The sequence below is a fragment of the Panicum virgatum genome, chromosome 9N, assembly GCF_016808335.1.
Source record: "Panicum virgatum strain AP13 chromosome 9N, P.virgatum_v5, whole genome shotgun sequence".
In the NCBI taxonomy this organism is placed as follows: Eukaryota; Viridiplantae; Streptophyta; class Magnoliopsida; order Poales; family Poaceae; genus Panicum; species Panicum virgatum.
The window spans coordinates 30,683,223-30,705,789 of record NC_053153.1 but is presented as its reverse complement, the minus strand read 5'-3'; the positions used below and the strand labels follow the sequence as shown (position 1 = coordinate 30,705,789).

Below are 22,567 nucleotides of genomic sequence, written 5' to 3'. Positions count from 1 at the left end.
TAGTAAAACAAATCACTGTGTCTCCTTTGCATCATCTTCATTTCGGTTTGTTTTACTTACCTTGCATTTATAGTTTTGAGTTTGAATTGTGCTTCCGCTCGATCTACTTGGATGTGCTCTACTTGTGTGTAGGGACCTATTTATATTGATAGAAATATTTTGCAAAATATATCTCCCAAGTTTCATATAGGTACAAGCTCGAGAGGGGATTTAATCCCTGCTGTGGACTGTTTGCCTGTTTAGACCGGTCTGACCGGTCTGGTGGACCGGTCTGACCGGTCCAGGCAGAGTCAGCAGGGGTTAAGTGCTGAAATTTGAAGAAAAGCCTATTCACCCCCTCTAGGCTACGACATCGTGTGATCAAGGTCCTTTCAGCCGCCCCTTTCCCAAGCTCCCCTGCTCCCATCCTCGAGCTCCACCGCGCCGCCGTGGTGGGGCGCGCGGGCCGTGGGTGCGCACTGCAGTCGCAGCTCCGGGCGGCGCCGTCCTCCTCCCTCCCTCCTCGCCCGGCGGGCCGGCTCTCTGCTCCTCGGTGGTGCGAGGGAGACCCGCGCGCGGCTCGGCCCCGGAGGCGAGGTGGGCCGCGGAGGCGAGGCGGCGGGCGGCGCGGACGTGGGCAGCGCGCGGGCGTGGGCGATGCGCGGTCCGGCGCAGACGGCCACGCGCTGTCCGGTGCAGGCGGCCACGCACGGGCGGCGGAGCGCGACGTGGCCCTCCCATGCTCCGCCGGCGTCGATCTGCGCGAGCTCGAGCTCGGCCTGCGGCAGACGGCCTCGATGGAACAGCGGGCAGCGGCGGGCTTCGCTGCAGCTCCATCGGGCGGCCTCGACGGCGGACCTGCGCGGCGGCGGCGGCAGAGGCTCGGCAGTTGCTGCGAGCGCGGGCGGAGGCGAGGTGGGGCCGGCGTGAGAGGTAGCGGACCTTCCGTACCACTCTGGGAATGGCGGACGGCGGCTCGTCTGCAACGGTAGCGGACAGGCTTACCGTACCCGCTGCGGGGTTTTTTTCGTTAAAGTGAAACGCTAAGATAGCGTAGCATTTCATTTACAGTACGCGGTGCGCACAGCCTTATTCTTAAGCTAGTCTGAATGTTATTACTCTGAACATCTTTAATTTGGTTACGATCAGTAATGAAGGCCGATTTGGAACGAGGGAATTTTGTTGGAAGTTTGCAGGAACTAGTTCCGGAGGAAAGGGACGGAGGTGGGCACATTTGAAGAAAGGAACGATGCCTTCCATTCCCGAAGAAATGCATCAACCTCCACACAAAACGTAGGGGAAACATATTAGGTACAAACCAATTCTTTCCTGTAAACTTCAATCTGGACCACCGAATCAACATCCAAGGGGCACTGGGGGATTGGGTAATTTTACAATTAATCGCCTGCCTCTAATCACAATTTTGCAAATCCCCCCTCCCACTCTTGTGCACACCCCCTTGATATTGAGCTGGTGGTCCAGATTGAAATTACACGATTTGTAGAAAAAATATTGGTTTGCACTTGATATGTTCCCAAATGTAGAAATAAAAAAATCCACACTGACCCAAGGGAAATCTCATGCGCTCTCTCTGCTTCTCCTCCCTCATCCTCAAATTATTTTCTACAATCCAAACAGCTCAAATCTTGCATTCCTATATTTTGTATTTTGTATCATGTAGTTTTCCACTTTCTAATCCCTTCCATTCCTATGTTTTTTTTTCTCGATCTTGTGTTTTGGCGTTTTGCATTAGTACTTTGTTCCAAACAGAGCTGAAATTGGAAAAAAAAAACCCTTGGTGGAAAAATCGCACTACCAAGATGACGCCCCTGCACTCCTGCAGGCTTGCGGATCCAAGCAACCCGCCCAACCTTCCGCGCGGGCCCCGCGAGTGTCACTGTTCTGTCCCCACGTGCCAGCGAGAATTTCCCAACTGCGGCGCGGCCAGTGCGCGTGCAAAATTCTTTTCTGCCCGAACCCCAAAAATTTCAAATCCAGCGCCTCTCTCTCTCTCTCTCTCTCTCTCTCTCAACCTTTTCGTTTCCCGGCTTCACCACAGGCCCCTTTCCGTTCGGAGAGAGGCGTGGCGAGGGAGGAGCGCGAAATCAACGCCAGCTGCGGCGCAGGTGAGGTCAGCCGCCGCCGCCGCCGCCGCAAATTGCTCCCCGTTCGCTGCCGCTTCCTCCCCGCCTCCCTGTTTTTCCACAGCTCACCGTTCTCTCCGCCCATTTCGATCAGCTTGGCTGGGTTGGCTTCGACGGCGCGGCCGAGGAGCTGCCGCACGGATTCGCCGCCGCGATTCGGCTTCTTCACGCGGCCAGCACCGCGCGGAGCCCTCGCGAATCGGAGCGTCGGGGTGCGGCGCGTTGCTTCCACGTGCTTACGAGGCGTCACCGGTGATCCCAACGCCAAGGTACCCCCACCCCCACTTTACCCCGTCGATTGGCCGGTCCCGTTCGATTTTAGGTGAGTGCGCGGGATTAGGGTTTGGTTGCTGTTTGGAGTGGGTTCGATTTCGTTTGGGGAGGGTTCGATTGGGAGCATTATCCTGTGCATTCCGGATTGACGCTTTCTAATTTTTGCTGCGATTGCGCTCTTAATGGGGAAAATTTCTGCGCGCGTTGCCCAATTTCTTTTCAATTTACGCCTCTGCTGCTGTGGAATCGTGCACCTCCCGTATTGCAGTTGGTTCGTACTGCAACCCTTGCTCTCCTCCATGGATGTACGCTTCACAGTGTTGTTGTCTTTCTAATTTGTGATTACAACTTGCCAGCGCGCTGTGCCTTCAGTATCTTCGTGGTAGAGTGTTCACCCTCGATTGTGCTTGAGGAAGATGATCACTTAAAGTTGCGTGCAGTGTGCTGCTACATGAGCAACTCCAACCAGTCTCCTATTTGGCTCTACTTTTGAGGGCTTAGGGGGTGAAATCTGGAATGGGTCTCATATTTGGAGTAGGGGCTCAAATATAGGAGTTCAGTTGGAGTTGCTCGTATTGCGGTATGCAAATGTAATATACTTATTTCACCAAGTAGGTGAGAGCTTTTGTGCTACCGTGCTCGTGGATAATGTGATGTGTCGAAATGGTCCTAGGAAGAATCCTTGGTCTCTTACTGCAGAGATCAATGCCTAATCTACTTGTGGTATGTGATTTGCGTAATTTTAAGCAAAAGAAGTTTGAAGTCGAATTGTACAATTCATTGGTCCTTGTTCCTATGTTCACGCTGCTGTGAAGGAAGCATGCTTATTTTCTTGCAGAATGTTTTCACTGTTGTTCATATTGCTGCACTTATGTGCAGCTGAATCTCTTCCTGTGTCCATGCTCTCTAAATGATGCTTCCTTAGCTGTGACCGTGAAGCTTAATTTAGTTGTGCAAGATGCTTCTTATTTCATGAAGTAATTTTCCAATTTTTCAGGATCATCTATTGTTAGTTTTGTATATTATTATCTCTGAACTCTGAAGCTGCTCCAATGGAAGTTGAGCTGCCACACATCCATAAAGTGAGTAGAAACTGCCTCTTCTAAGTTTGTCCCCTTGTAGGGTGTGCCCCCCTATTCATTTCATCTTTTCAGTTATTCCTAAATTGTATTATTTTAACATAACATTTTATGACATGTGTAGGCTACTTCAAGTGATCATTTGAGTTTAGCCAGCAGCCAATATCCGTCTGGTAAATTCCGTAAGGTCTCAGTTGGTATCACAATCCCAAGGGCAGGTTCTATATCAAGAGGCAAAGATGCTACCCCTGCATTTGATAGGAACTTGTCTCAGGTTACTGATGGAATATCAAGACCACCTAAGGATGATAATGCTTCAATTCGGGTCTCACAAGAAGCTGCAAAGAAGGATGGATCTGCTAAAGGGGTGTCTGAAGCTGGCTCTGTTAGTGTTATGAAGGTTTCTGTATCACAACCTGATGATAATACATGTGAGCAAACAGGGACCTTTTCTTTTGGAACAAGAAGAGAACAAGGCAGCAGCCTCGATAAATTGGAGACACCAGAATTTATAAGTTCCCAACGGAAGCGGAACTTGGAATCTGCAGATAAAATCAAGACCAATAGTGAGATGCTCAGGATGAAGCTGTGGGAGATCCTTGGTGGCACTTCACAAAACAAGCAGGCTGTTGGTTCACCAAACCCTGATGACTTCAAGACACCTGATCAACCTAAAAGTCAAACCGTCAAAGCACCATCTTCAGGGAACAAGGAAGTTTTCACTTCTCCTTTTCCTGATAACATCAAGACACCAGATCCACTGAATCGTCAAACAGTGAACTTTACAAAGTGTAAACCGTCCCTTGATCCAATTGAGTCAGATTCTGATAGTCCAAAAGTTGTTGAAATAAAACCTGTTACTCGCTCCTTGGGACGCAAGAAAGAACCAGCAGCCTCCAAACAGCAGAGTCTAAGTGCAAAGAAACCATTATCTACTTTCCGCTCTACACCAAAGAAGAAAATGCTGGACAATGTGTTTACCTTCAATGAGAAATGCACTCCTAAAACAGTGGTAAAACATGCAATTGGTGGCTCTAGCAGTGTAAGAAATCTCAGAAGCTCAAATAGGAAAGCTAAAGTTGAGGCTCCGAAGATACATTATCCAGATAGAATCTCTGATAAGACCACGCAGGATGACAAGGAAGGAAAGCTATCTTCTAGAAACACACCATCTGATAACAAGATAGAGAAGGCTACCTCCTTTTCTTCTTTGTCCCGAGCTGGAAAGACTGCTGAGAGCTGTTCTCGAAGCCCTAAAAGGGGGAGGAAAGTGAATGTGATGGCTAAGGTTGGGCCCCGGAAGACACAGTTTTTAGAAAATTTATTAGCCAAGACACGGAGTGATGAACAAACTAAGTTCTATTCTCCTCACAACATATCATTGAAGAGCAAGGAAAATGGTTCTTCTACATCGCCACCGGAAAATTCAGACAGAAGCCCTCATGGATATACAGCAGCAGAAAATAAGTTCAATTCTCCACCATCTGAGGCTGCTAACCCATCTCCTGAACCTAATATATACCCATGGGATCATGATGTGAGTCCTGAGATAACTGGTAAATTTGGGCAGAAGGTTGCTAGTCCATGGACAGACAGATTCAGAGACATGCCAGATGATTATCCAAGCCCTACTCTTGCACCTAATGTAAACACATCCCCGCAAATAAATAAAGGGCTAGATGGCGACCTATACACTTCCAAGTACCCCAAAAGTGTGGACAGGTCCAGATCAAGTTCCCTTGCCTTGGATCCAGAATCTGAGCCACCGGTATTACTCTGTAACTCATATCTACAATCTTAGTAAACTGATGTTGTTTGTACTCTCTAACATAACCATTTCATCTTTTCACTGTTGATTAATATATTGTGATGTTTAGGGTGAAATGGATAAAACCACCGAGTTACCTGGTAGTGAATCTCCTGCTTCTTCAGAAGAAAGAGAAAATAGTAAACAACCATCTCTTTCGCCACCTTCTCCAACTGAATATGAAGGGACTAAAAGTTCCAAGCAAAGCTTTGCAAAAGGTTAGGATATCACATTGCCGTTCTTTCATAAATGTCATACATGACAAATTGTCAGTTTGGACTGATCATGTTATATTCCCTTTTGTGTTCAGTGTTATACATATTGACAAAAAGGCAAATGCACCATTGCTGTCCTATCCCCCTATTAACGCATCATGGAAAATGTACATGCTTTTAGGGTTAATTCTTGGCTTCTTAGTATTCCTGGCATGTTAAACTTTCTAATAGCTTTCGAGTTCTTATCCATATGGATGGAAGTGTTAATGTGATCATTTCTCAATCATTAGTTTTGAATTAGCTGTCCCCACATGTAGTCATTTCTTCATGAATTTCTTGTTCGCCAAGTGTCAACAAGCTAAAATTATTTCTAATCTTTCTTTCAAAAAAAAATATTTTAATAATAGAATACTCCCTCCGTCGTGAAATGTAAGGCATTCTGGGTTTTGTAGACATATTATGGAGGAAGTCAAAAGATGCATATATCCCTCATTAGTGAATTGTTCAATTAATCAATCGCTTGATTTTCAGTGCCCGCACCAAAACCAAGAAGATTAGCATGTCTTTTTTACTCCTCCTGCCCACCGCAATTGATTTTTTACAAAACTAGCACCAAAACCAAGGAGACTAGCAGAGATGCGGATGTTGCGGTGGTTTTGCGGGCACACAAGGAGGGATAGAGTCCGGAACGAAGTTATTCGGGATAGGGTCGGGGTGGCACCAATTGAGGAGAAACTTACTCAGCATCGGCTGAGATGGTTTGGACATGTCCAACGAAGGCCTCCTGAGGCGCCGGTGCGTAATGGGATCCTCGAGCTAGTCGATAATGTAAAGAGGGGTAGAGGTAGACCTAAACTGACGTGGGATGAGTCGGTTAAGAGAGACCTTAAGGATTGGAACATCTCTAAAGAGATAGCTTTGGATAGGAGCGCTTGGAGACTAGCTATCAATGTGCCTGAACCTTGAACTTATTTCTTTCGGGTTTCATCTCTAGCCTACCCCAACTTGCTTGGGAAAAAAGACTATGTTGTTGTTGTAATGAACTCTAGGATGCCTTACATTTGGGGTACAAATTTTAAATCCTCCAATGCCTTACATTTCAGGATGGAGGGAGTATATTCAAACTGATCATATAATTTTTATGTGATTAATTGAATAACAGAAATATTTTTCATATCCTGCATGTTAGTTTACATATATTTGTTTGCTATTATTTGCTATATTTAAATTTTCTTTTCATTGGATTTTGACTACATAACATTCGTCGAGTATATCAATATAACTAAATCAATGCCTTGAGGCAGCTCAAGGTCTCTCTTATGGATGTTTGTGGAATGCTACAATGAACTCTAGGATGCCTTACATTTGGGGTACAAATTTTAAATCCTCCAATGCCTTACATTTCAGGATGGAGGGAGTATATTCAAACTGATCATATAATTTTTATGTGATTAATTGAATAACAGAAATATTTTTCATATCCTGCATGTTAGTTTACATATATTTGTTTGCTATTATTTGCTATATTTAAATTTTCTTTTCATTGGATTTTGACTACATAACATTCGTCGAGTATATCAATATAACTAAATCAATGCCTTGAGGCAGCTCAAGGTCTCTCTTATGGATGATTGTGGAATGCTACGTGTAACTAATATGTGGTTCTTCAAATGCAGGATATAAATCTCACAAATGGCTTTCAGATATTGATGTCTCGGATAAATCTCCCCTTGAGCATGTGGGTAGGAAATCAAATCCAAATGAGGACAGAATAAACAAAAGGCGTTTATCTTCTGGTAATACTGCTTACTTTCCTTCTTTGACTTTAACTGCATTGCTAGCAGTTCATAACGCTTTTTCCCAGGACTGCAAGAAACTATAATATCAGAGAATGAACAAGAACAATGCCCAGAGAACTACCTTACAAGGTTCCATCTTACACTGTGTTAATTATATATATCCTAATTTGTTGGTTTGTTTGATTGCATCCATGATTTCCACCAGGGCTTTTGATCAATTGATAGTGGTGCTGGGAAGGTTCCAAACTAAGATCAAGTCCGAAACAAACAAGAAAAGTTCTGAGATACTTGCAGCTACTAGAGAGATAATAAGGCAGCACCTTGAGGGGGTTGAGGTGCAGATGCAGGCTGATGTGTAAGATCTTTTTTCGTGCTGCCATGAAACACACCCTGTTATCTGCATGTGCACATATATACTTGTTTTACATATAAATATAAGTATCACATAAACTAGAGTACAGCTATTTTGATACATGGCAGTTTAACTGTTATTTCAGGGACAAGCTGGTCAATGTAGGCAAATCTAAAAGGAAACGCCTAGAGTCAACATTTGAAGGTACAATTTTCTTCATGGTAATGCTTTCATCAATTTTGTAACTGAACTCTAATTGAGAATTATCATGGTGGAATCCGTCGGCTGTAAGCTTGTAATTCATTCAGAAAGCAGTTAATCACTGAAGATGTGCCTTTTCATCCAATATTCTTGATTTCTTGTCCTCTACCTATTTGGATTATTCAACCTCAAACAGTGTACAAACTCTTTATTTTGGAATCCTCAGCATTCAGCAACTACGTGAAGTACATTTTGAATCCAAACAGTGAGAACCCATATCCTGTTATTTACAACTTATCATATACTCAATAGAACGTAACAATAGTTATAGCCAATCAGGCAATAATAAATATTTGACGCAAATAGAACCTACAATCCAACTTGAATAGTGTTACATTGGTAGATTTGCTGCTTATAATCTCATTAATCATTTCCACGCTAAAGTGTAACGTCAATGTCATGAAAGATTGCTTGTGAAATCCTAAAGTAGCATGTCCTAATCTGTGTCCCACATTACAACATGGATGTTTTTTTTAATCTTTGTCATTTGAATTTTCTTTCAAAAGAGAGAGTCCCACTTAGTGACCTTCAGTAGTGGCCAACACACTAGTCAGATCGACTTTATCCTTACAAGAAGAGAGGATAAACGAGCATGCTTCGATTGTAAGGTGATACCCGGAGAGTGTGTAGTTTCCCAACATAAGCTGCTGGTGGCCGACTTTCGTTTTCAGATGCGTGCCCGTAGGTCTAAACAAGCCAAGATCGCAAGAACGAAGTGGTGGAAGCTAAAAGGGAGAGATGGTCGAGGTATTCAAGGGAAGAGTTATTGTGGAGGGCTCTTGAAATGAAGAGGGCAACGCAAACTACATGTGGGAGAAGATGGCGACCTGCATTCGGAAGGTAGCTTTGGAAGTTTTTGGGATGACCAGAGGGGGTGGGTGCAAAACTAAAGACACGTGGTGGTGGAATGAGGACGTCCAGAGGGCTATTAAGGAGAAGAAAGAGTGTTATAAGCGTTTGTTTCTTGATAGGAGTGCAGATAATATAGAGAAATACAAGGTGGCAAAGAAGATCACAAAGCGAGCTGTGAGTGAGGCGAAGGGTCGGGCTTATGAGGATATGTACCAACGACTGAATACAAAGGAAGGAGAGAAGGACATCTATAAGATGGCGAGGGTGCGTGAGAGAAAGACGAGGGACTTCAGCCAGGTTAAGTGCATTAAGGACGATATGGATCAGCTCTTGGTGAAGGAGGATGAAATCAGACTTAGATGGCAAGAGTATTTTTACAGACTGTATAATGGGGATAATGAGAATATAACTTTTCAGCTGGACGACTCTTTTGATGACACCAACAGGCGCTTTGTGAGGAGGATTCAAGAATCTGAGGTCAAAGAGGCGTTGAAAAGGATGAAAGGAGGTAAGGCGACAGGCCCTGATGGTATTCCAGTCGAGGTGTGGAGGTGTCTAGGTGATATAGCTATAGTTTGGCTAACAAAACTTTTCAACCGTATTTTTCGGTTGACCAAGATGCCTGAAGAGTGGAGGAGTATATTGGTGCCGATCTACAAGAACAAAGGGGATATTCAAAGCTGCACCAACTACCGGGGAATTAAGTTGATGAGCCATACTATGAAGCTATGGGAGAGAGTTATTGAGCATCGTTTGAGAGGGATGACGCAGGTCACTATGAACCAGTTTGGTTTCATGCCTGTAAGGTCAACCATAGAAGCAATTTTCCTAATAAGACATGTCATGGAGCGTTATAGAGAGCAGAAGAAGGACCTACACATGGTTTTCATTGACTTGGAGAAGGCTTATGACAAGATATCACGGAATGTGATGTGGTGGGCTTTGGATAGGCATAAAGTCCCAACAAAATATGTGGCCCTCATTAAGGACATGTACAATAATGTAATGACTAGGGTCCGAACAAATGATGGTGACACAGATGACTTTCCGATTAAGATAGGACTACATCAAGGATCAGCTTTGAGCCTGTATCTTTTTGTCCTAGTGATGGATGAGGTTACAAGAGACATACAAGATGATATTTCTTGGTGTATGTTTTTCGCTGATGATGTCGTGTTAGTTGATGAAAGCCGTGCGGGAGTGAATAGGAAGCTGGAGTTGTGGCGGCAAACGCTAGAGTCCAAAGGTTTTAGACTTAGCAGGACTAAAACTGAGTATATGAGGTGTGACTTCGGCGTCACTCATGAGGGAGATGTTAGTTTGGAAGGCCAAGTAGTGCCCAAGAAAGATACCTTTCGATATTTGGGATCGATGCTACAGAGAGATGGAGATATTGATGAGGATGTTAGTCATAGAATCAAAGCGGGATGGATGAAGTGGCGTCAAGCATCTGGCGTCCTTTGTGACAAGAAGGTACCTCAGAAGTTAAAAGGCAAGTTTTATAGAACGGCGATTAGACCGGCAATGTTGTATGGTGCGGAATGTTGGCCTACAAAAAGGCGGCACGTCCAACAATTAAGTATTGCAGAAATGCGCATGTTGCGTTGAATTTGTGGGCATAAAAGGATGGATCGAGTTCGAAATGATGATATACGGGATAGGCTAGGGATAGCACAAATTAAAGAAAAGCTTATCCAACACCGGCTGAGATGGTTTGGACATGTCCAACAGAGACCGCTAGAGGCACCAGTGAATAGTGGTATCCTAAAGCACGACGGTAATATGAGGAGAGGCAGGGGCTGGCCGAAGTTGACATGGGAAGAAATAATTAGAAGAGACTTAAAGGACTGGAGTATACCTAGAGATTTGTCCTTGGATAGGAGTGCTTGGAAAGCCGCGATTCTCGTGCCAGAACCATGGATAATGGTCTTTGTTGATGTTGATGTTTGTCATTTGAATCTTTTTGGACCTTGTCTTTTGTATCTAGGTGTGTATCAAAGTTTCTAGTCATGTTAAAATTACCTTGTTTTCCTGAATTTTTTTCTTTTCTTTTTTCTTTTCATGCATGCTATTAGTTACGCAAATTATGCCTTTTTGGTACACAGAGCAACAAGAAAAATTAAGGATTCTTCATGAGAAGTTCAAGGAGGAGGTCAACAAGCAGCTGCTGGATTGCAGGAATTCTCTTGAGAATTTTGAATCCTACCATGCAGAACTTAAGGGAGTAGCTGACAAGCAAAGTAAGTTTAACACTACACCTAACATCTAGAGAAATACAAGTGAAGCATTTATGTAGTTCACTATTTCTTATCATTTTCCAAATCTAAAACTGTGAGACTATGTTAATCTTTGTGAACCAAAGCCTTGTGAAGTAGTTAGCTGTGAAGTCTTTTATTCAACATTTCAATTGCATTCTTCCATGCTGTTTCTCTATTTGGAAATATGTTAGCCAGTTTGGATGAACAATTCAACGTGCGTTTAGTCAATGCTTCATCCGTGGATACAGTCAGCATCTGTAACCATAGCTGTGTTCATTTGTATCACAGACCTTCTACATTCTCAATTTTTCTGACCACTGACCATTGGAATTATCATTTAATTTATTTCTATCTATTCATGATTCCTTCAACAGAATTGTCCCACAAGAAGCTCATAGTAAATGTTGAGAAAACAGTAGGCGCTCAGCTCAATGATGCAGAAGCCAAAATTGCCGAGGTCCAGAAGGTAGGTTGAAAGTGATTTTCAAAGATCACAAGTGTTTCATCGATCAAATGCTCATCTCTTTTGTGACACATTGTTTTCAGAGAGCACGGAAGAGAATGAAGGGCCTGAAATACGTGCTCAAGGAGCTGATTGCAGAAACTGCAGATTGACTGATCGACCATGTTCACTCATTCTATTCTGGTACATATCACAGGTGCAAAGATTAGGATACACAGGATGCACATTGCAAACATGTCTATGGTTCCATTTACAAGGGGTGCAGGAGAATCCTGATCCACATAGTTTTTGTTAGAAACAGAACTTTGCAGACCTGAGACATTTTTACTTCCAGGTATCCATAATGTCATTTTCTAGGTCCTACCTTCGTTTAGGGTTTTTCGCTACCTGGTCGATGTGCACTGCTGTGTATTGGTTGCAGTATTTGTCTATTTGACGGGAGTTGCTAACTTACTATCCGGAAAACCACAACACCTAGCGTCTCTAGTGTCCTGTTGCACGTGAACTAGGTTGCAGTTCCGTGGACTGTCGTCTTTCATTCTTCCCAAATATGCTGCGTGTTGGAAACTTGGAATAATGATGCTGTAATGCAGATATGCAGTGAATTTATTCCGGACTTGATGTGGTGTGTTGGAATATTGATGCTATAATGCATGCACAGTAAATTTTTTGTTGGATTCGATCGTTGGTGACGACTGACGACACTGGCTGTGATGCTGTGTACTGAAAAAAAAATCAAATGGAGTTGTTTGGTAGTACCAACCATTGATTTATCTCTTCTGGTGCTGTTCGTAAACATATATGCAATGTTGTTGATTCATCTTTTATTCTTTCTCTGATGCTATTTCGGGGGGGGGGGGGGGGGGGGGGAGGGGGGGGTCTGTTCCTCGCTCATCGCAGAGGGCGCTTGCCTCCTCTCGTGTTCCCAGTCTTTGGAGGCTCCTGCAGCCGGATGACACCGCAACCCCTCTCGTGTTCCCAATCTCTGGAGGCTCCTGCTGCCGGATGACACCGCAACCCTCCACCGACCGTCTTCCCTACCATCCCTCCCCCCTCTTCTAAGTCCGACATACACCACAATCCCCCGCAATCCAAATCCCTAACCCTAATCTGGCGGTGGTGCGCACGACTGCGATAATGTGTATGCGATGAAGAGAAATTCTGGTTGCTGGCTTGCTGCGGTGATTATGGGATGGACACCCAGCTGGTAGCTGATGTATCAATGGGAGCCTTGCAAATCAGATATAATATTACAGTGCAGTTGATTACATTATGTTGTGGACGCCTTTGTTGGGCGCACATACCAGCGGCGCAAGAAGGAGGCCACGGCTGCAGATGTGTGATTTTTATTTAATTTGTAATCTATTCGGTTTGGATTTGTGTTAGTTAGAGTTAAATAAGGACTTGTACTCTGTACTCTTCCGGTTCTATATAAAGGAGTCCGGCCTTATCAATAAAGCAAGCAACAGATTAGGATCAAAACAATCCCAGAGCCTCCTCGGAGGGCGGGTATTGCCTAACCTACGCTTACCAATCCATCCACCACATCATCTGTTATCAGGTTTCATCTATGATCCTGTGCCCTCGACCTCGCTCGTTCGCTCGCGCCACCCTTGCTCCTCGTTGCCGCAGCCGCCCCTCCAGTCACCATGGGCGACGGCACCGCGGACGCCGATCTCTCCACCAAACTCGACAACTTGCTGAAGCTGGCGGAAGATCATGCCTCCGCCATCCAACAGATCAAGGGCCAGTACTCCACCCTTAACGTGGCCGTCAATCGGCTACAGACCAAGGCCCTGGATCTCCAGCAGCAGGACGCCTCCTCGTCCTCCCGTCCACCACCGGCGTCGCAACCCTTGGCGCCAATCACGCACAAGCTGTGTTTTCCGGAGTACAATGGCAAGGAGGACCCGGCGCCATGGCTCCACAAGTGCGAGCAGTTCTTCCATGCATATCGCACGCCGGAAACGGACAAGGTGTGGACGGCATCCTTCTACATGTCCGACACTACACAGCGCTGGTACTTCCGCCTAAAGCGCAATCGCGGCATCCCAACATGGCCGGATTTCGTCGACCTGGTCAGCTGTCGTTTCGCCCCCCCCCCCCAATCCGCAGCAATCCTCTAGGTGAACTGGCGCAACTCCATCGCACTGGCACCGTCGAGGACTTCCAGGACCAGTTCCTGACTCTCTTGGCGCGTTGCGACGACGTCATCGAGGCGCAGCAGGTGGCCCTCTTCACCGCTGGACTCGGCGGCACCCTCGGCATCGACGTCGAGATGCAGCGCCCGACTGCCCTGGAAGACGCCATGAACCTCGCACGGGCCTATGAGCGGCGCGCCGCGACACTTGGGAGCGACTCCAAGCCGACCTCCTCCCGTGCCCCTCCATGCGTCCCTACAGCACCGCGACAACCCCCTCAGGCGCCCAAGCCGGCGCCCCCATCTCCGGCAGCCGCGGCTGACGGCGGCGTCGCCCCTCCTAATGGCCGTTTTCGCAGACTGTCGCCGGAGGAGATGGATGATCGACACTCCAAGGGCCTCTGCTTCAATTGCCCTAAGAAGTACTCCAGGGAGCACAACAAGGTGTGCAAGGGGCGCGGTGTCTACATGATCGAGCTCACGGATGACGAGCCTCCCGTGGATGGTTTCGTGGAGAACGCCTCCGACGACGAGATCGACGCCACGATCTCCATGAACGCGCTGACCGGCATCGGCGACGCGGACATGATGCAGCTCGCCACCACCATCGCCGGCGAGGATGTCACGGCCCTAGTCGACTCTGGGTCGACTCACTCGTTCATGGCCACAGCTAAGGCCGTGCGACTGGGTCTCTCTCCGCAGCCAACGCCCGGCATCCGCGTCAAGGTGGCCAATGGCGACGCTCTCGCCTCCTCGGGCATCTGCAAGGCCGTCCCGGTGACGATCGGCCAGGAGACGTTCCACATCGACATCTACATCATTCCGCTGGAGGGCTACGAGCTGGTACTCGGTTACCACTGGCTGCGCACCCTTGGCCTCATCACATGGGACCTGGGACGACTCGACATGGCGTTCTGACGTGGCCGGCGCCGGGTCCGTTGGGTCGGTCTGGGCGCACCATCCGTCAGGCGCCTTGCGGCAGCCGGCGTTCAGGATCTCCTTCAGCTGCTGCTCAACTCCTTCAGCGACCTGTTCGAGCCACCTACAACATTGCCACCAAGCCGCAGCTTCGACCACCGCATCCATCTGCTGCCCGGGACATCGCCAGTTGCCGTGCGGTCGTATCGTTACCCGCAGCTCCTCAAAGATGAGATCGAACACCAATGCGCCGACATGCTTCGACAAGGCATTTTCCGGCCAAGTACATCTGCGTTCTCTTCCCCGGTGTTGCTGGTTCGGAAGAAGGACAACACGTGGCGCTTTTGCGTTGACTACCGTGCCCTCAACGGCGCCACAGTTCGGGACATGTTCCCGATCCCAGTCGTCGACGAGCTGCTCGACGAACTCCATGGCGCCGCTTTCTTCACGAAGCTCGACCTCCGCAGCGGGTACCACCAGGTTCGCATGCACGCCGACGACATCGCAAAGACGGCGTTCCGTACCCACCACGGCCACTTCGAGTTCTTGGTGATGCCGTTCGGCCTCACCAATGCGCCATCAACGTTCCAAGCGCTGATGAACGAGGTACTTCGTCCCTACCTGCGCCGGTTCATTCTTGTCTTCTTCGACGACATTTTGATCTATAGCAAGACATGGAGCGAACATCTTCAGCACATCCGCGCCGTTTTCTCGACGCTGCGTGAGCACGGCCTGGTGCTCAAACGGTCCAAGTGCTCCTTCGCCGAACAAAGCATGGCCTATCTGGGCCATATCGTGACGGGCTCCGACGTCGCCATGGATCAGTCAAAGGTGGCAGCCGTTCAGGCGTGGCCGCTGCCCACGTCCCTGAAGGCATTGCGGGGCTTCCTCGGCCTCACGGGATACTACCGCAAGTTCATCCACAACTACGGCGTCATCGTGGCTCCGCTCACCGCCTTGCTCAAGAGGGATGCGTTCCTGTGGACCCAGGCGGCCACTGACACCTTCTCAGATTTGAAGAGGGTGCTCACCACGGGGCCAGTCTTCCAGCTGCCCGATTTCACCAAAGAATTTGTGGTGGATTGCAACGCCTCTGGTACCGGCTTTGTGGCCGTCCTTAACCAGCTTAACGGCCCCATTGCATTCTTCAGCAAGGCCGTCGCTGCGCGCCACACTAAGCTTGCTGCCTATGAACGTGAATTGATTGGTCTTGTGCAGGCCGTGAGGCATTGGCGTCCATATCTGTGGACACGACCGTTCGTCGTTCGAACTGACCATTGCAGCCTCAAGTATCTCCTTGACCAGCGCCTCTCCACAATTCCCCAGCATACATGGGTGAGCAAGCTGTTCGGCTACACGTTCAAGGTGCAGTTCCGGCCGGGTCGCCAGAATGCAGTGGCTGACGCCCTGTCTAGGAGGGATGAGGGCGACGAGTTTGCCATCCACGCCATCGCCACGTCTCGGCCGGAGTTCGCCCTCTTCGACGACTTCCGCCATGAGTCCGAGCAGCTCCTCAGCATCATCGCCAAGCGCCAAGAAATCCAGGATGGTACAGTGGGCGCTGCATGGTCGATAGCTGATGGTTTCGTCATGCACCGCGGCCGCATCTTCGTTCCAGACGAGTCAGCCTTGTGGCCGGCGCTCCTTCACCAGGCGCATGGCACCGGCCATGAGGGCGCACAGAAGACTCGTCCACTTGCGGGCGTTGTTCTACAACCCACACGCGTCGCGCAAGGTACGGGAGTTCGTCAAGAGCTGCACTACTTGTCAGCGCAACAAGACGGAGCACTTGCACCCTGTGGGGCTCCTCCAGCCGCTCGACGTTCCGCACTCGGTGTGGGCCGACATTGCTATGGATTTCGTCGAGGGCTTTCCGAGGATCAGCGGCAAGTCCGTCGTCCTCACCGTCGTCGATCGCTTCTCCAAGTACGCCCACTTCATCGCGCTTGGACATCCCTACACCGCCATCTCTGTCGCCTAGGCGTTCTTCGACAACATTGTCCGGTTGCATGGATTCCCATGTTCCATCGTGAGCGATCGGGATCCGGTGTTCACAAGCTCGTTCTGGAGTGAGCTCTTCAAGCTTGCCGGCGTCAAGTTAAGGCTGAGTTCGGCATTCCATCCACAGACGGATGGTCAATCGGAGGTCACCAATAGAGTGCTGGGCGTCTACCTTCGGTGTTTAGCAGGAGATCGCCCCAAACAATGGCTCAGGTGGCTGCCATGGGCGGAGTATTGCTACAATTCATCCTACTAGACGGCTCTACAGACAACGCCGTTTGACGTCGTGTACGGCCGCTCGCCACCCACGTTGGCGTCCTACAGGCCGGGTCTTGCTCGAGTGGTGGCTCTGGACCGCCAGTTGCAGGAGCGAGACATCTTCCTCGCTGATGTTCGTGACCGTCTCCTCCAAACCCAGGATTACATGAAGGTTGGGGCTGATCGTTCTCGCCGCGACATGGAGCTCACAGTCGGCGATTGGGCTTGGCTTCGCCTCCACCACCATTCGGCCGCTGGTATCACTGACAACACCAACAGCAAGCTGGCTCCAAGGTTTTATGGTCCGTTCCAAGTACTGGAACGCATTGGTGATGTCGCTTATCGTCTACGTCTCCCAGCCAAGACTCGTATTCATGATGTCTTTCATGTGGTGTTCCTCAAGAAGCATCAGGGTGATCCTCCAACGGAGACAGTGCCACTACCTCCTATCGTGCATGGCCGTGCAGTTCCTACACCGGCCAAGGTCATTCGTGCACGCCTTAACCGTGGTGATTGGGAGCTTTCTGTTCAATGGGTTGGTCGTGCTGTTTCTGAAGCGACTTGGGAGCCATTGGAGCAATTCAAAGAGCGCTACCCGACATTCCAGCTCGAGGACGAGCTGTTTCGAAAGGAGGGCGGAAGTGTTGTGGACGCCTTTGTTGGGCGCACATACCAACGGCGCAAGAAGGAGGCCACGGCTGCAGATGTGTGATTTTTATTTAATTTGTAATCTATTCGGTTTGGATTTGTGTTAGAGTTAAACAAGGACTTATACTCTGTACTCTTCCGGCTCTATATAAAGGAGTCCGGCCTTATCAATAAAGCAAGCAACAGATTAGGATCAAAACAATCCCATAGCCTCCTCGGAGGGCGGGTATTGCCTAACCTACGCTTACCAATCCATCCACCACATCACATTAACCATCCCTATTATCAGTAGTATGCATGCTTAGCAGCATAAACGTAGTTCTGCTTTTGCACGCTTAACAAATGGCTGAGCATCCCTTGCAAATTCCATGACAATAAGACCTCCACTAAATTTGTATGTTTCTACGTGCATTGCATATTGCTAAACTACCAAAATATGAATGTGGTTGGAGAGATGCTTACTCTATCCATTGCATCTCAAGGGCCCGTGGAGGGTTTCCAGATGGAAGACCAAAAATCCATCTGATGATTATTTTGCCATACTGACAATGGAAGTAAATCCCTTTGGCTATACACCACCTACTCCTTGTACCATCAGTCATCAGATGCTACTACCAGCTTCAATGCTTCATTGTTAACAACTTATCAGTGGAAGTCTGGTTGCCCGGTTGACGTCAGGCACCGATGCCACATCCGGCTGTTTGGATCAACAAATCTTGTGGACTTGATGACTTCTGGTATCGGTAAGTACACGTTGTGTGTGTTGCACACCCCTGTTGTGATGCCACTGAAACCTGCAAAGGCGCCATGTACCTGCAAGGTTTATAGGACAATAGATGGTCAGGCGTGAAAATACAGTATTTTTATCATGAGCCAGAGAGGCAACAAGGAGAAATGATGTCTTACAGCATTCTGACCCAGTACGGTGCACAGGATGGCATCAGATGCATTGGCACGCACTGCACGGAGCATGTACGTGGGATCAATATACTTGACATCAGAATGAACTCCTATGTCCTTGAAATGAGATTTGATCTGTGGCATGGCATGGTTAGTTATTTATGGTTCATCCACAGTACATTCATCACGGTTAAAGCCATTACCCCAGTGTTTCACACCCAAAACAATGGCTGAAGATTACAATAGACTAACCTTCTGCTGAAGGTGGACACCGATGTCACCAAGAACCATATTGCCTGATGCATCAGTTGCATTTGACTTCTGCAGATATTCCTGAAAATTCATTACAGCATTAGTTCCTGCACAATTTTTACAGAGCAAGCACAAGTCTATTGTAAAGGCAACTAAAAAATTACTTGTATGAGAAGTGCATAAAAAATGAGGTTTTTAGTTCCTTGGTCCTAACAAAAGTTCAGCTTGTTTCTTGGCCCCCTTTTAGATTGAACTTGCTTATTTGGCCTAAAAACGAATTTCATTTTTGGTTCTCGGCACCAAGAACCAAAACGAAATTCATTTTGGGCCAAATAAGCAAGTTCAATCGAAAAGAGGCCAAGAAACTAAGCTGAACTTTTGTTAGGGCCAAGAAACTAATTTCCTCTAAAAAAAATCAAGAGCAACCACAGTTGAAACATCCAGACTCTGGAGTCACACATACTGGCAGTAAAGGTAACAAAATTTTTTGAATTCTGAAGAGATCTAACCTGTCCTGCTCCTTCAGCAACACAAACAAGAGCAAATCCCTTGGTCTCTATCAAGTGCTCAAGATGTCGAAGAACTCCATTCGGGCCATCAAGAATGAATGGTACCTTCATTTGGGTTATTGACGATTTAGATTGACTAGTGTGGTAAATTGGGGGGGGGGGGGTCATAAACAGCAAAAGACTTCATACTTCATACCTCAGGTATCAGGCAGATATCTACTTGTCCACTGGAGAGAGAGGCATGCATTGTGATGAAGCCACTGCTTCTCCCCATCAGCTTGACTAGTCCGATGCCATGAAATGCAGAATGTGCCTAGAGTCCAATGAAATGTTAACCACGCATATCTTCACAGATGGCAGCTAATATATGCATACATTTCATAGTTTTGCTGTCAGATTTATCCTTGATTGCTCGAGATGTTGCTGAAAGAATCACCTCTATATATGCAGAGTTGATAGCTCTTTGTGCTGCTTCCACTGCAGTATCGAATCCAAAGGTCTTGTCCATCAGTAATATGTCATTGTCAATCGTTTTGGGGACACAAACAATCGACACTTGCAATTTTCTCTTGCGGCACTGCAATAAGAATTTTGCCAAAATACAATGTCAGATGGATTCGCAGCCCTCCACTTTTCCTATATTTATACAGAACTACAAATCCATGCTGCATGAGTCAAATTCTGGTATCAATTTATTACAATGAACGGTGATTAAACAATACCTCTTCATGTATAGCATTAGCTCCAGCATGAGTTCCATTTCCACCTAGTACAAAGAGCATGTCAAGCCTCCTCGCCTGTATGTGGCATGTAGAAATTAAGGTGATAACTCTTTCAATTAGTAATTATTGCAGACATTTTGTGATATGCAAAGTAATAGAATGTATACATACCTGAATACTGTCAACAATGTCTGAAATGTTTGCACCACCACGAGAAACTCCTAAGAAGCTACCACCAGCAAGATTGATATTTTGGACTACGTGCCTAGAAAGCTGAATGAAAGAAAAGAGCCAAGTTCCCTTAAACATTTTTATAAATGTTTCCAAAAAAATGTATACAGATATTAATGAAGTAGAAAAGACTTACTGGCACTTCTGATAAGTGATGCTCAAAAAATCCACGGAAACCATGCTGTATCCCAACAATGTTTTTCACTCCATATTTTTCAAGTGTAACCACAATCTACAAGTGTACAAAAAAGATACAATTAAAGAATTAGAATATTGTTCTCTAAATAAAATTTCAGAAATTTTGGTTCTAAGCAAAACAAGATCGACTCCAGCTCTAACCTACCTGCCGGATGACATCATTGAGACCAGGGCAGAGCCCACCACATGTTACAATCCCAGCCTTTACGTATTGAGGCTCGAAATATATTTGTTTACGTGGACCAGCACGGTGCACCCTGGAAAAGATAAACCTGGTCGGTTAGGGAAAGACAAATGATTTTTACACCATAAAATTTGAATTCATTTGTGTCACCACCATTGTTCAACCCAACTACAATCAGGGTCAATGCAATCAGCTCCAGCAGATGTTGGTGACGCAAACTTAATAACCTGAAGAAGCAATAAGTCTGTAAGGGGAACGTCTACTCCATCTGATATTTACCTTGCAAACTAATGGATGTAATCAAATAGTAGCTAAGAAAAACAGTCCTGCACAGTGCACACTTTACTATTTATAGAAACAGCAAAGACACCTTTTCTATTACGAAACAGTTCACATTAAGCAGATCTACAGGCATGTACTTGAATAGCAAGAATTATGCTTGAGAAGAGATTCCTAAAGCAATAAATAGAACTTTATTTTTCAAGACACTTAAAAGTTCAAGTCATATCCCCAAGTGAAACAGTGAAGCAATTATATATTACAGAATGGCATGGTAAATAATTAGGTTAATGGTTCACACCGTCTTCAAATTACCAAATAACCCATTTAGTAATTATCATGGAGGCAATCCATGCCAAGGTAAATATAATAGTTCAGTGTTAAGTACATACCTTCAAAAGTACTCTGTCATCATCGTTCACATAGCCATTCCATGATTCTTGCACAGAACCATTCAAATTCTCGAGAGGAGTCCTGTTATAGACAGAGTAACCAAAAGAAGTTTTAATCACCAATGATTTGTACTAGGATTAGTCTGGGACAAATCAATTATAAAGAAATGAGGAAAATATGTCACCTGCTCTTCAGAGAAAAAGTTGTTGGCCTCGGTTCCACATCAATCACATCTCTCAAATGTGGCAAGCTAAAGCGCTTACCAAAGTCCTCCTGAAACTGCTTCTTCCAGTTTGGATTCGAGAAATCTAGTTGGGGATGATCCACAGATATGGCTCTAACAACCAACTGATTTGTTCTTGATTTCTTGTCATATCCCGTACATTGCAACCTACTGCTGGTGTGCACTCGAAAACAGCCCAGGTGCTTCTGGCCTGAACTAACTGAACCAGCATAGTCCATTGACGGTGCTTGAGCCATTATTCAGATACCTCAGCATGCAAATATGCTGTGGGACAAGTTCCAGCTTGCTATCAGCATCAGATTATGGTAAAGCAAAAGAGTTACAATGCTCTCTAAAGTTCCACCGCTAAAGGACATGTATATGGATCGGAAAAATAAATCAAAAAATAAAAGGAAGAGGAGGCAGGAATATTCCTATATTACATGGAACAAAGTTATTACTTATTAGATAAAAAATGTTAAAAAAGCGGATTATACGTGCATATGATCCAACAATGTTGGAGTCCCAACGAGTAAAAATTATACAATTTTCAACGTGCATACTGGATTGCTGTACCGAGGTGACTATAAACCGAAGCAACTTATCTTTGCATGAAGGGAGAAAAAAAAGGAAAGAATCCACCCCCTTTCCACTTAAGAACCAACCAATAGTATTTTTTTTTGAAAGATTGAAACCAACCAATAGTATAGAACTAAATTCTGGAACCATTCCCACTGCCTGCCACAGGGCAATCACAACAATCGCATCTAGAAACGACGAAACCTGCAGGCGGCAGCAGTAAATCGAACCAAACAGAATTGGGGGAGATCATCACCGGTCAAGAAACGCACCTCTCTCCTTGCCTCGAACCAGATTCGGCAGCGAAGCCCGGCAGCGGCACACGCGAAGCGATCGATGGACAGAGGAGACGCGGCCGGACGATTTTCTTGTTATACTGCTCAGGGGAGACCGCCGTGGTGGCGGCGCCACTTCCTCGACGCCTCCGTCCTGGTTTCTTGGAAACCTGGAAATTTTGTCTGTTCCTCGAACGACGAGGGGGAAAACGCCGGACTTTTTTTTCTTTCTTACTTCTGCTAAGCGGAAGAACAACGAGGAGGAGGGACGGATCGACGGGGTGGTGGAGGAATTGTTTGTCAAAATTTGACGGGGTGGAGCAAGGGAGAGAAGCGGAAAAGTCGGGGCTTGAGGGGTGTGCGCTGACTGTCTGA

At 46.6% G+C, this 22,567-nt stretch overlaps 2 protein-coding genes across 7 annotated transcripts; one reads left to right on the top strand and one right to left on the bottom strand.

Moving 5' to 3' along the window:
- The first annotated feature begins 1,981 nt into the window (after positions 1-1,981).
- LOC120690829 (meiosis-specific protein PAIR3-like) lies at positions 1,982-12,162 on the top strand. 3 transcript variants are annotated; one of them, XM_039973665.1, is made up of 12 exons: positions 1,982-2,105; positions 2,218-2,392; positions 3,394-3,478; positions 3,600-5,243; positions 5,353-5,500; positions 7,174-7,293; positions 7,362-7,425; positions 7,502-7,651; positions 7,794-7,852; positions 10,867-11,001; positions 11,394-11,485; positions 11,566-12,162. In XM_039973665.1, the coding sequence occupies exons 3-12, from the start codon at positions 3,449-3,451 to the stop codon at positions 11,632-11,634; spliced, it is 2,511 nt and encodes an 836-aa protein (XP_039829599.1). In that variant the 5' UTR covers positions 1,982-2,105; positions 2,218-2,392; positions 3,394-3,448; the 3' UTR covers positions 11,635-12,162. The 3 variants fall into 3 exon arrangements, with proteins under 3 accessions (XP_039829599.1, XP_039829601.1, XP_039829600.1); XM_039973666.1 differs by having other exon boundaries at positions 2,062-2,392; XM_039973667.1 differs by lacking the exons at positions 7,794-7,852; positions 10,867-11,001; positions 11,394-11,485; positions 11,566-12,162 and having other exon boundaries at positions 7,522-7,652.
- On the bottom strand, positions 7,557-22,567 carry LOC120690830 (ATP-dependent 6-phosphofructokinase 5, chloroplastic-like). Of its 4 annotated transcripts, none has more exons than XR_005681966.1 (15): positions 22,190-22,567; positions 21,300-21,623; positions 21,115-21,196; positions 20,597-20,670; positions 20,405-20,516; positions 20,198-20,293; positions 20,002-20,103; positions 19,831-19,905; positions 19,545-19,685; positions 19,305-19,421; positions 19,109-19,213; positions 18,600-18,680; positions 18,354-18,482; positions 17,910-18,260; positions 7,557-7,693 (listed from the first exon to the last, which is right to left on the bottom strand). XR_005681966.1 is itself a non-coding variant. In XM_039973668.1 (14 exons), exons 2-14 carry the CDS (start codon positions 21,593-21,595, stop codon positions 18,093-18,095), a joined length of 1,578 nt encoding a protein of 525 aa, XP_039829602.1. In that variant the 5' UTR covers positions 21,596-21,623; positions 22,190-22,567; the 3' UTR covers positions 17,635-18,092. The 4 variants fall into 4 exon arrangements, 2 of the variants coding, with proteins under 2 accessions (XP_039829602.1, XP_039829603.1); XR_005681967.1 differs by having other exon boundaries at positions 18,354-18,406; XM_039973668.1 differs by lacking the exon at positions 7,557-7,693 and having other exon boundaries at positions 17,635-18,260.